Below are 12933 nucleotides of genomic sequence, written 5' to 3'. Positions count from 1 at the left end.
ATACTCACTGCCAGGTCTCCCTGAGAGAGAGGAAACGGGTGAGGGAGGAAGGGGGTTAACTACAGAGTGATGTGCTGCAGGGACCCTGCAGCATATCACTGGAATAACGGAGGAATCATGTTTTCTGGCTGAGGAGATCTCTGATCTCCACAGCCAGAGCATGACTGTGCTGCCGGGCTCCTGACTGCCTCGGGCCCTCGGTCCATGACCGATCTGCCCAACCTGTCAGTCCGCCCCTGCTCAGGAGGATAAAGCAAAGGATATGCCGGTGTGCAATGAAAGTTATAATAAATAATTGCTGGAACGATAGGCAGGGAATCGTGGACATTTACCTGTGTCCAGACTCTGTCTCAGCTCCCGGATCTTGTTGGTGGACCCCGGTTTTCTATATATGCCCTCAGTGTAGAGCCCATGCATCTCAATGTAACCGATCAGTTTCTCCAACAGGACTGGGACGGTCCGTTCTTCATTTGTGAGACGAGACAACTCCACTCCAAAGTGACGGGGAGATAGCTCAAGGTCATACTGAGGACAAAGGGAAGATAATTAGGTCATGAACATATAGTAACAAACATCAGAAGAAAAAGGGAAAAGAAAAACCTTCTCACCTTCTTACTACACGGTGTGATGATCTGGGAGCAGCACTTCTTGTGACAGGCATATCTACACACTAAGACAAAACATAGGGTTTAACCAAACTATAAAACACTACATAGTATAATACGGACTCAATCCAAGTACATTTAGATACAGCATTCATTACATAACATAACTCAATGAGAATAACTAACCAACTAAAGGGGTAAGTTTGAGATAATGTTGCAAGTTGGTCAATGTGCACTAATCTAGACGGGGTTCACAAACGACAGCATGTGTGCCCTGCATGGCATGCAGGGTTGGTGGCTTTGGATGGCAAGGCTGCCAGACACGAATTGTGTTCTAAATATTAAGGATGTGACGCCCACTTGTACCTCTCTCTCACGCTTCGGTTCTTCTAAATGATTCAGAGCATTCCCACAGATTACACTATGACTCACTGAGAAGCACAAGACTGGACGGAAAAGTCCAAGTGGCCTGCACTTGCTGCAGGTGCAGAACACTGGCTGCAGCCAAATATAGATTTTAATTGTAATTTTAACAGTTTGCTTAATTCCAATTTAATTGTACAATATAGCAGGTGAATGGCGAGCCGCCCTTACCCCAACAAGCACACTATAAGCAAACTCCCTTAACACACATATAGCACAAACTTTCCTTGTTCATGAATCCCTGCCAATCTATTATTGTCATTTAACATGGAGTAACGCCAAGGAACACCATGTCATAAATTCCACAAGTACAAAAACACACGGAGAACAAGAACAATGCAGTGTATGTTTAATCACAAAGGTACAGCATACAATACAATGTTACAAAGTTATTTACTAAACTCAAAATTGTATTGAACTGAAATCCAAATTTAGAGGGAGGAAAAAATTCCACCTAAATATAATCACAGATTTTTTTTTTGATTTTTTTTTATCAGACACATGAAGCACTTGAAGTGATTTAGGCATCGTGAGTGTCCTTAAATCTGAGAACCCTTGGGAATTCCACTGCAAATGTTAGGCTAAACTAGTTGAGTTGGAGAACTTTTCAGTTGTATTAACAGCAAGATCCAATCAAATTAGAGGATTATGTCTAAGATGATGGACCAAAGCGTTCGCAGGTTAAACACCTACAAGGCAATCTTTCGAAGATACACATACTTGTTCTATCCAGAACAATAGGCATTTAGTAATCTCTGCACCACAACCAGGCCTAGGCATTAAATGAAACATGTAAGAGGAAATCTCACGTTTGCAGACAGCAGCTCGGTCCATGATCCAAATGAGTGAGGAACAGAACTCGCAGTACGTGGGAATGTTATATTGTGTAGCTTTAAATACATGGCCATTATGCTCCTCTACCTGGAAAATAAACAAAAAACAACAAAGTAAGGCGCTGTCAGAGAGATTTGCGACGAGTGGAAGAACGTATTGGAAATATTCAGAGTCACATAAAGACTGTAAATGGACAGGAATGGGTAAACAATAATGCAAAGAGGAAAGTCTGATTTTAAGGAAGGAAGACTGGCAAGTGGTGCGATAATCACAGAGAAGTAGATACAGTGAAGGAAGGAGGGAGCTGAACTAGGAATAGTATAGAAAATGTAACCGAAGTACAAAAAGTTTTTTAAAAAAAATATACAGCACCACGCAGTGACCAGTACCAGTTGGAAGCTTGTGAACGCTTAGTAGAAACTAGAAGGCTTTACTAACAGACACACTGGCATGTTATGTATATGTTTCAAATACTTGAACATGGAGAACACATCATTTTAGTCCTTTAGGACTTTTCCAGGAGGGATAAGCCAAATGGCTAATGATTTAGGTAAACTAGAAAAATGGTCAGAGTTGTGGCAACTGACATTTAATGTGGATAAGTGCAAAATAATGCATCTTGGACGTAAAAACCCAAAGGCAGAGTACAGAATATTTGATAGAGTCCTAACCTCAACATCTGAGGAAAGGGATTTAGGGGTGATTATTTCTGATGACTTAAAGGTAGGCAGACAATGTAATAGAGCAGCAGGAAATGCTAGCAGAATGCTTGGTTGTATAGGGAGAGGTATTAGCAGTAGAAAGAGGGAAGTGCTCATGCCATTGTACAGAACACTGGTGAGACCTCACTTGGAGTATTGTACACAGTACTGGAGACCATATCTTCAGAAGGATATTGATACCTTAGAGAGAGTTCAGAGAAGGGCTACTAAACTGGTTCATGGATTGCAGGATGAAACTTACCAGGAAAGGTTAAAGGATCTTAACATGTATAGCTTGGAGGAAAGACGAGACAGGGGGGATATGATAGATACATTTAAATACATAAAGGAGGAGACTATATTTAAAAGAAGGAAAACTACCACGACAAGAGGACAGTCTTAAATTAGAGGGACAAAGGTTTAAAAATAATATCAGGAAGTATTACTTTACTGAGAGGGTAGTGGATGCATGGAATAGCCTTCCAGCTGAAGTGGTAGAGGTTAACACAGTAAAGGAGTTTAAGCATGCGTGGGATAGGCATAAGGCTATCCTAACTATAAGATAAGGCCAGGGACTAATGAAAGTATTTAGAAAATTGGGCAGACTAGATGGGCCGAATGGTTCTTATCTGCCGTCACATTCTATGTTTCTATGACACTACACACACAGATTTATTGAAATTAAGATGCATATTTTTTTTATTTTTTTTAACATGATTTCTGCCTCCCTCTGAGCTTTTGTACTTTAAAAGGGATAGAGAGGAATTGCAATATTACAAATATCTGACAGAAAAACAGGACTGCACTTGGCATGTGTAATAATTTGTGCTTTTATTATTCTACTATGTTTGTTTTATTACCAAATGAGATAAAGAGCAATGACATCTGATAAAATGTAGGGAAAAAGTGAGAGATCATAGACAGATTATTGGAGACATTGAGAAAGAATGATAGAGAGGAAACATGATTAAAAGCAAAATGGAAAAAAAAGGGCAAAATAGGGAGAGCACACACGGAGATATAAAGGACAAATGTGAGCGTAAGTTAAAGAGAAACAGAACAAGATGGGGAAAACAGTTATTGGGAAAAGCGACAGATAAGAAAGAGAGAATGCATTTAGAGATATGTGATAAAGAAACAGAAAAACAATATACAGAATAAAATAATTGAGAAATGGATTCCAGTACACAATTGGAAGATTAGAAACATTGGCTCAAATCAGTTAAGGAGCATAGAGCATATATTTTACGGTTTACAATTAAACGACAATCGATAATACTGATAGCTGATTAAAGCAATAACATACAATTACAATTCAAAACAACTCACTATATCCGACTCCTTCTTTCTTCTCTTTTTCCTTTCTGGCTTTTGGATCTTGTGAGAAAGAGATGACACGAGAGTAAAGACTTGCTCTGGAAGCCAATTCATTTCACTTTGCTAAATCCCTCCTCATTTTGTGGCCCAATATTATTCTTTTCAAATTCAGTTAATAATTCTGTCCTTCGATCACTTCCCCTTAATGTCTACCAGCTCTAGAATGGTTTTGTTATCTCCACATTCTATTGATAGGATTCCTACCTTTCCTGATGTGTAATTCATCGGTTTATATTCTGTGACAAACTCGTCTAGGAAAACCTTGAATGTGTTAATCCAAACTTGGACTGGAGATTCGGGCCAGCTTCGTGACTGCTGGTGTCTCATGGTCTTATCCAGGATCTGCTCGAATAAGGATCCCAAGTCCTTGTAACGTATACTCTTACCATCTTCCCCCTGTTGTTATTCAAAAGTAACCAAAAATATATTATGCCCAAATCAGCAATGAATCTAGAGTCCAAATCACCCACACCACATGCACTACCTACCACAAGTGATGTTGAATAGAGGTTGAAGATGTTCTGACGGAATTCTTTAAGGGCACGCTTGAATAGTACATCCACCATAGAATCCTTTTTCCCATCCTCTGAATCCAGATCACCAATCTACAATGAGAAAAATGTGCATTAAAATCACTGTTATCCACCTGATAGCTCTTGTGTATTTTGAAGTCTAGTATTCTAGGTTCTACTGGATTACATTATTGTGCAAGTAGTCTGTCTCCATACACTAAACCTCTGACTGGTACACTGCCCTTGCCATTAAAAACAGGGTAAACGGTCGTAAAGTAGTGGAATGAGAAAAGAGATCCAAACACGGAAAACACAAAAGTTTATGGTTACAAACCCATACAACCAAAGACTCAGTGGGGCAGGGAGGGCATCATCTTCATGATAGCATGTTAAGAATTAATGGGAATCTTTGAGTAACTCATTAAAAAAAATCACAAGATTCTAAGATACAGAATTTGAAAAATCCTAAACCTAGATGTAAATGTACAAAAACATAAAATCCTCAAACAGAAGTTTAACGCTTCTAATGGGTACAGTGAGAAATGTCTCATTGGAGATCTCTTTGCCAGAAGCTCAAGGAAGCAAGGTGAAAGGTTAGTGTAGGACCCACCTGAGAGGTTTGCCTTGACGTGGCAGGTGGGCATTGGAGAAACTAAATAACCTCCATTTGTTTAAATATACATAAGGATTTGGGAAGAGCGCAGGTAACTTTTTCTTTGTTTTTTACTATATGTATTTCGGCTGATGTGTACTATGGTCGTTGCTGCCGCCCAGGAGTAATGGGAGTTTGAGCGCAGGACTTGTTTTTTTGTATTTTGATTCACTTTTGTATCACACAGCTATGTTACAATGCTGCCGCCCATCCCATGTGTTCCCTATTAAGGGTTAATAAGCATGTAGGTGTATAAATAAAAAATACCCCTCTCTGTCTCATTGGAGATATATTTGCCAGAAGCTCAACGAAGCAAGGTGAAAGGTTAGTGTAGGACCGGATGGGTCAGAGAAAATATAGCGCCCCCTAGTAAATATCCATACATATATACAGAGGATAAAACATAACTTTTAATAATTGCTGTATAAAAATATGCCTACAATAGGAATACAGAAAACAAAAATAATAATGAAAAATGGGAGGATATAATTGAGAGAGCGTGCTGGATGGGGGTAAGTATCCTAAAATAATCACCTGAAGGATACTAAGTAGATAGTCCCCCCCAACATGTATAGTGTCTCTCAAGTACACTAATACCTCAATGCAATTCCTATAGAATGCAATGGGCCCTCCATCTAGCACCCACTGACAGTAACCAAAAAACGGAATCTGATCGGGTGATAGAAGTAGCAAAAAATAGCCTACTTGGGAGGGAACTGTAGCAAAAGAGGATAACAAAATAGGTCAATGTACCATATAATAGAGCACTGTCCTGAAATGATACAATGTATCTGAAGAACGATATAGCTACTAGAGCACAGCCTCAGGGGGCAAGGAAAATAGATCTGGCGTGGAAAGAGCACAAAATATCTGACATGTGGCGCTGAAAAGAAACGAACTAGCATACCTTTGCTATAATTGATCGGCCCTCTTTTCAGTACTAACACACTAGGATTTATGCTCGCATTAATATCAGCTATTAAACACATAACCGTGCTGAATCCTGATTCTACACTCTCCTCATTCACACTTATGCGTTTTTCCTATGTCTAAGGACTATACATTACGGATTAGACTAGCCTTATCAACAGTATGATACTGGCACTTAGAGAGTTAACCAGGTCTCGGTCATCTCATTAGCATAATCCTATCTGATTCCGGCACGTCATTTAGGGATGTGGCTTGTTCGATTTCGGACAGTTTTGGCGCGAACGCGTTGTATACGCCCATAGATTGGATTTAGTGTGAAGGGGTATTTAAGGAGCCCCCGAAGCTCACATATCTTTTGGTTAGCCTCCGAAGAAGGCGCATATAGTGGCGCGGAAACACGAGTCATGCAGGCAGGGAGGATATTTGATAACACTGTTCTTCTGGATGATTAGCTAGAAAGCTTAGAAATCCGAACTAGTTACACTAGAGGCAGGTGGGAAGGGGCGAAGGGGTGTGTGTTGAGCATTTTTTTTCACTTTTTTTTTCTTAGACATCGTTGTATGGCTGCTAGTTAGTTTTTCAGCGCCACATGTCAGATATTTTGTGCTCTTTCCACGCCAGATCTATTTTCCTTGCCCCCTGAGGCTGTGCTCTAGTAGCTATATCGTTCTTCAGATACATTGTATCATTTCAGGACAGTGCTCTATTATATGGTACATTGACCTCTTTTGTTATCCTCTTTTGCTACAGTTCCCTCCCAAGTAGGCTATTTTTTGCTACTTCTATCACCCGATCAGATTCCGTTTTTTGGTTACTGTCAGTGGGTGCTAGATGGAGGGCCCATTGCATTCTATAGGAATTGCATTGAGGTATTAGTGTACTTGAGAGACACTATACATGTTGGGGGGGGACTATCTACTTAGTATCCTTCAGGTGATTATTTTAGGATACTTACCCCCATCCAGCACGCTCTCTCAATTATATCCTCCCATTTTTCATTATTATTTTTGTTTTCTGTATTCCTATTGTAGGCATATTTTTATACAGCAATTATTAAAAGTTATGTTTTATCCTCTGTATATATGTATGGATATTTACTAGGGGGCGCCCTATTTTCTCTGACCCACCAGGTCTGCTTTTCTATTTATACATTTTTGTAAGGGTTATCCCCTGGTCGGGTCGCCCCTGGACACACATGAAGTTGTTTCCCTTTTTGGGTATCCAACTCATTTTTCTCTTTTTAGTGTAGGACCCACCTGAGAGGTTAGCCTTGACGTGGCAGGTGGGCTAAAGTCTCTTATGGCCATTGGAGAAACTAAATAACCTCCATTTGTTTAAATATACATAAGGATTTGGGAAGAGCGCAGGTAACTTTTTCCTTTGGTTTTTACTGTATGTATTGGGGCTGATGTGTACTACAGTGGTTGCTGCCGCCCAGGAGTGATGGGAGTTTGAGCGCAGGACTTTTTTTTTTTGTATTTGTATTTACAGTGAGAAATGTGTTGCTATCACAGCATGAATAAGAGCAACTTCTCAGATTGGCATCCAAAGCAAAAAACATTGACCTGGTATGTTCAAAATACTTCCTGCCATGACTAGAACGTGCAGGCATGAGCAGGATGGTATTGTTACCTTCTTCTGAAGAAACTCATCCATACACTTCAAGTCGTTGGCACTGCAGATGATTTGCGCTCGCTCGTCTTGCCACTGAGCTGGTTCTAAAGCAGCACTGCTGATCTTCAAACTTCGCCGCCGCTGAATCTTGGGCGAGGGATCCTTGTTCTCCTTCTCACGCCCTCGGCTAAGGTCTGGGCTGTGAGGGACGAGCCACAAACCTGTGTCCACTAGTAGAGAGGAGCACAGACTGATTGAACAGGGAGTGTATGTTGGATCAGGACAAGAGTAGTAAAGGTGGCTGTAAGTCACCATGGTGACAGCTGTGTGTGAACACAGAGTTAAGTAAAGAAACAGCAGAGGATATGAAAATATTGGGGCACACAGAATGCACTCCATTATTATGAAGGCCAATGACAGAGCGTGTAACGGGAAGTTCACATGACACACTCACCGTCAGTGTAATGGATGGCTGAGCTGCCTTCTCTTCCTGAAGGCTCCGTGTCCATCTCCACAACCTCTGACTGTGGGGTCAATTTCTCTGCTGCTTTCGTCTTTCCCCAGAAGCGTATCTTTCCTTTCTGAGGCCTGAAACGGCAGAGCGTTTGATGTGATGCGTATTCTGGAAGGAACACATCCAACGTACTGGAAGAACGGTCCTCTGAGTGCACATTTACCTGGTGTCTGGCTCAGGGGTGCGGTTTGTTGTGAGATCCCGAGGCATCTCTCCCTGAGATATTGCTTTCTGGAGTTTGCTTTGTCGACCTCCAGCTTGCACTTTTTGTAACATCTGTAACATACAGAACAATCCCTCGTTAAACCATAAAACTCCCAAACCTAGCAATAGCACCTTGTATATGCACGGAGTGGAGATACTTGGTAATATTTGTGTAATGCGGACATGGCATGAGAAGGCTTATTAAGAGGAGTAAGCACAGTCTGGATAATTAGGTTAAAAGTAAAAGGCGCCTCTGACTCCTGGGCATTCTAATAATAATAATAATAATATAAATAATAATAATATAAATAATAATAATATAAATAATAATAATAATAATATAAATAATAATAATAATAATATAAATAATAATAATAATAATAATAATAATATAAATAATTAGTGCAGGATAAGGGGCACTGATTTTCAATGTGACGTCTTATAAATAGGAGAAATATAAAGACAGATCCTCTACTAAAACATCCCACTAAGCTGTAATAATACAATCTGAATGTATTTTGGAGTGAAAAACAAGTTCTGCCAATGTGCAGTTTGGGGTTCCTCATTATATTGCAGTGATTCCATATTTCACTAACAGCTGACAGTTATGTGCCTTTCTGTACGAGAACACGTGTGCGTGCATCATTCCATAAACTAAGAGCCTACAACACCGGGATGTCAGAAGCTCAATCCATACAATGTGTTTAGGTGTCTGCTCGGCCCCAAAGACTAATTCAAAGGTAATTAGAAGCAGGCACAGAAAGGCACATGTCAAGCGTCAGTCAGACTTTATTTCTCGAAATACTTGGCAGTTTTTTGATCCAAGCATATCACTTTTTTTGTGCAATACAGGACAACAGACAATTTTGCTGGAATTACTTCTACTTTGATTTGGAGCTCACTGTACACATTCAAACCATCAAATAATGAAAGCTATCTTAATAAGGAAATTGACAGCCCTGTAGCAATGCTATGTTAACCTTTTCAAAGCCTTCCATTTAAGGAGAAGATGTCTAAGGAGTGAATTTCAGGAAATTAGGCAAGCTAAGATTCCTTATGTCTTTCAAATTTACAGTAAATGGGAAAGATCAGTGTTTTAATGTAATCCAAAAGGTTACTACCTAAGACAGGCATAGGCAACCGTCGGCACTGCAGATTATTTAAACTACACCTCCCATGATGCTTTGCCAGCATTATGTGTGTAAGAGCATTATGGAGTGCCGAAGGTTGCCTATCCCTGTGTATACCAGATCTACACCACAATATAATTCATCAGAGTGTCTTAAAAAAAATACAGTAAATGTGTTTAGCTTGCTTCTGTAAATGAAATACTTTGATCGTGCTTCAATGTAACTTTTTCACTAACAAATAGTTATAATGAGTCCATGATGTCAATTTAAATAACCAGAACTGCTCTAAAAACACCTCCAACCTCAGCTCTAAACCAACCGTGTCCATCGTAGGTATTTTTATATGTTGGGTAAGTATGTAAATACATTATCGTCATTTGCTATTGTTTCCTAATTTTCTCTGTGGCTTCCGGGGCCACATACAGCCATATAAGGTTTTTTCAGAGATATGCAGAAACATACACCAACACTGTATTAAAAAGAGGTCACTTTTAGTTAATTGCATTTTTTTTTTTTTTTTTGGTGCACTGCTGTGCCATGTACAATGAAAATATTTTACAAGCTGTCTGTACAGCATGCTTTAAATATAAATGAGTAACGTTCAGAGTTTCTCTTTGATATAAGAATTACCCCATTGCTTTACCTTTAGGTATTGACTGTCTTTGCAGATGGTCTAGAACTGGTCTAAATGGAGTATAAGTTTTCTGTCTCTTGCACACTGCACCATGTCAGATTGATGCCTTACATGAGGCAATGCATATTGTCAAGCATAGATAATTAAAGTAATATAGCCCTTTCCTTTGCTATATACAATTTACTTCCATTTATACTAGGTTTTATGAACATCCCATCTCACAACAGGATATGTGAATTAATTAAGATAAAGAACAAAATAGCTGCAACGAAAACATATTCACTCTAAGCCATTTTTCTCCAGTAATTTGGGTATCCCTACGTGTTGGTACAAAGTAAATAATGTCAAGTTCTGTACATTCTAAAGATGTTCAAGATGTATTACCGTGGTGTCCCTGGTGAAGAGAAATGGGAGAGTAAGACAGTTTGTTTCAAGAGGAGGATGCCTGATTTTCAATAGATTTTTAGACCACTCCTAAACTCTCTCTGGAGAAGAGACCAGAGTCTACTGCTAGGGTTTACCATTTCCGAGTCGCTGTGACAGGCCTGGCTCAGTGTGCCTGTCTCCTCAGCTGGATCAGTTTGGAGGACACGATCCCCCTGCTCATCAGAATCGTCCTCAGAGTTTTCCCCCCCAAGTGCTCCTCTAGTCAAGAAATCTGAGCGAGTTCGTGCCATGCGAGCCTTCCTTCTGTGTGGGGCCTGACGAACAGAATGATAGCGGATATGGGGACCCCAAAATAAAATTACAGAAACATGAAAATAACGAGATGCGACAATATATGGAAGCAGATAACAAAGCATACATAAGGAGACATGAGACAATATGGGTAAGATGCAAAATAAAACCATGTAGATGCGGAATCACAAACGTGGGTGAAAGAAAAAAGATCCACGCTACAATATGAAGGTTAGAAATCTGGGCAGCAATGAAGGGTTAGGCCCATTCAGACACACTTATTGCAGAAATAAAGGACAAGTCATGCCAGACAATAACAACATAGGTCTGTAGGAGACACGACTAATAAAGCCAACAAATGGACCATGCGTGAAGGAAAAGCAAATAAACCACACAGAGAACAAATTGAGTTTTACCAATGAATGAATACGTTTCTCTCATAAACCTAGAAATCAGTGCAGAGTAATGTGTAAAGTTATGCTGAGATATAGCTGTTGACTTCACCTTATTACGCCTTATTTGTGAGGACGGTCAACCTCCCTATTAACGTCACAAATCCTCTATTTCAATAGATTTCATTAATAATGCTGCATTGACTGGTTATACTTGCATTGATGTTGATAAGACCAGTCCAGTGCAGTCCAATCTTAACTTGGTGGAATTATTATGCCGGTTCCATTAGATAAGACCCTGCTTCTCGCAACTCAATATCTCATCTTCACACCCCACCAAAAACGTTGTTAGGTAGGCTGTGATATGGTAAGAAAACCATTTTTAAACCAGCCTTGTCAACCCACTGTCTGTTCCAATCTTTTTCATCTTCTCAATGTATTACTTCAATAAGTCATGAATTTATGTAAATACTGTATATGGTTTGCGGCTCAATTAGCTTACTTTCTGGACACGTACTTTTACCAGAAAACCCAAGAATTAAATTGAAAGTTTGAGGAGCTTGGCTCTCATCACATGCGTGCAGTGCTGCGATAGTCATGCGCATGTCCTGTCTCCAATTGCTCAATGAAAAGATTTCGATTAGACAAGAAAAGTGCGGGAAAAGGCAAGGGACCCTCTCATCTCTGTAATAGAGGTAAGTTATCCCCCCCCCTTTTCACTTTTCAGAAAAGGGATGTTGGGGTATACGGGCCCAGGAGATTCATCAACGCACCAGCGTTCTAAATACATTTATTAAAAATGCCGGAGCATTTCTTTAGCATTAAAACTGTATTATTATTATTAGCTTTTATTTATGGGTATGTGTTAGGGATGTGCTCAATTGATCGTATAGTTGTTGTGGTCGTAATTTTGCCACATGTCTGCACTGACTGGGTTTAGGAGTGTTAAAAACAAAACAAGTTAGGGGAAAGTGAATTGAGACAACATGAAACCATTGACTGGATGAGAGGATTAGGCACTCGATATCACATGGTTCCTGCCTTGCTACACTGTTAAAAGATAGGTTAGTGTGAATTATGCGTGCCCGCTTTGTCATTGCTCTGTCAGACAGCTGGTTTCTCACCTCACTCACTCCAGATGGCTCTGTGGCATCCAATCTCTTTGCAGGATCAACACGCATACCCCGGTTTGGAGGGAAGGAGGTATTCCTAGAAGAAGATGATATGCAGTTAGTGCTAGAAAACAGGAAGTGTAAAGACAGACAGATTTGGCAAGTAACTAAAGAAAACAATACAATAACAACTACGTTTAAAGAGTCGTTTGAACACAACAAGTTAGGAGGACGCACATGCATTATTTCCCCAAAAGGCTCCCCAATTTCCTAGAGGAGGTGGGGTAGAAAAACACAAGAGGAAAATCAACATAGAGAATAAGATCAACAGGTGAGTGTGCAGGAAAGCCATCAAGTTGGAAGGTTGGTGAATGGAGAGGATTGTGGAGCTACTAATTATCTTAGAAAGGGGCAGACAGAGTAATTAATGAAAATGACACAGGGATGCAATAAGTTAGCCCAAAGAGATGAGTTTTCTGTAAGGATTGCAGACTAACAGGGTTACTCACTAAAGTGAGAATTTAAAGTGAATGGTAGCTTGGAGGAAAGACGAGACAGGGGGGATATGATAGAAACATTTAAATACATAAAGGCAATCAACACAGTAAAGGAGGAGACTAT

At 39.9% G+C, this 12933-nt stretch overlaps 1 protein-coding gene across 6 annotated transcripts in view; it reads right to left on the bottom strand.

The window, feature by feature from the left end:
- MYO9A (myosin IXA) overlaps nucleotides 1-12933 on the bottom strand; it is a 126024-nt gene that overhangs the window by 31299 nt on the left and 81792 nt on the right. For 5 of the 6 annotated variants that reach the window (XM_063449381.1, XM_063449385.1, XM_063449384.1 and 2 more), the window contains 11 exons: nucleotides 12325-12409; nucleotides 10652-10831; nucleotides 8326-8438; nucleotides 8103-8236; nucleotides 7667-7878; nucleotides 4429-4545; nucleotides 4145-4336; nucleotides 3893-3940; nucleotides 1838-1949; nucleotides 609-670; nucleotides 333-525 (listed from right to left, as the gene is read on the bottom strand). In XM_063449381.1, the coding sequence (XP_063305451.1) occupies nucleotides 333-525; nucleotides 609-670; nucleotides 1838-1949; nucleotides 3893-3940; nucleotides 4145-4336; nucleotides 4429-4545; nucleotides 7667-7878; nucleotides 8103-8236; nucleotides 8326-8438; nucleotides 10652-10831; nucleotides 12325-12409 (1448 nt within the window). The remainder of the gene's footprint in view (nucleotides 1-332; nucleotides 526-608; nucleotides 671-1837; nucleotides 1950-3892; nucleotides 3941-4144; nucleotides 4337-4428; nucleotides 4546-7666; nucleotides 7879-8102; nucleotides 8237-8325; nucleotides 8439-10651; nucleotides 10832-12324; nucleotides 12410-12933) is intronic. The other variant, XM_063449386.1, reaches the window with a different exon arrangement.

The sequence above is a fragment of the Pelobates fuscus genome, chromosome 3 (genome assembly GCF_036172605.1).
Source record: "Pelobates fuscus isolate aPelFus1 chromosome 3, aPelFus1.pri, whole genome shotgun sequence".
NCBI lineage: Eukaryota > Metazoa > Chordata > Amphibia > Anura > Pelobatidae > Pelobates > Pelobates fuscus.
The sequence above is the reverse complement of the archived record's forward strand: the minus strand, read 5'-3'. Positions and strand labels throughout refer to the sequence as shown.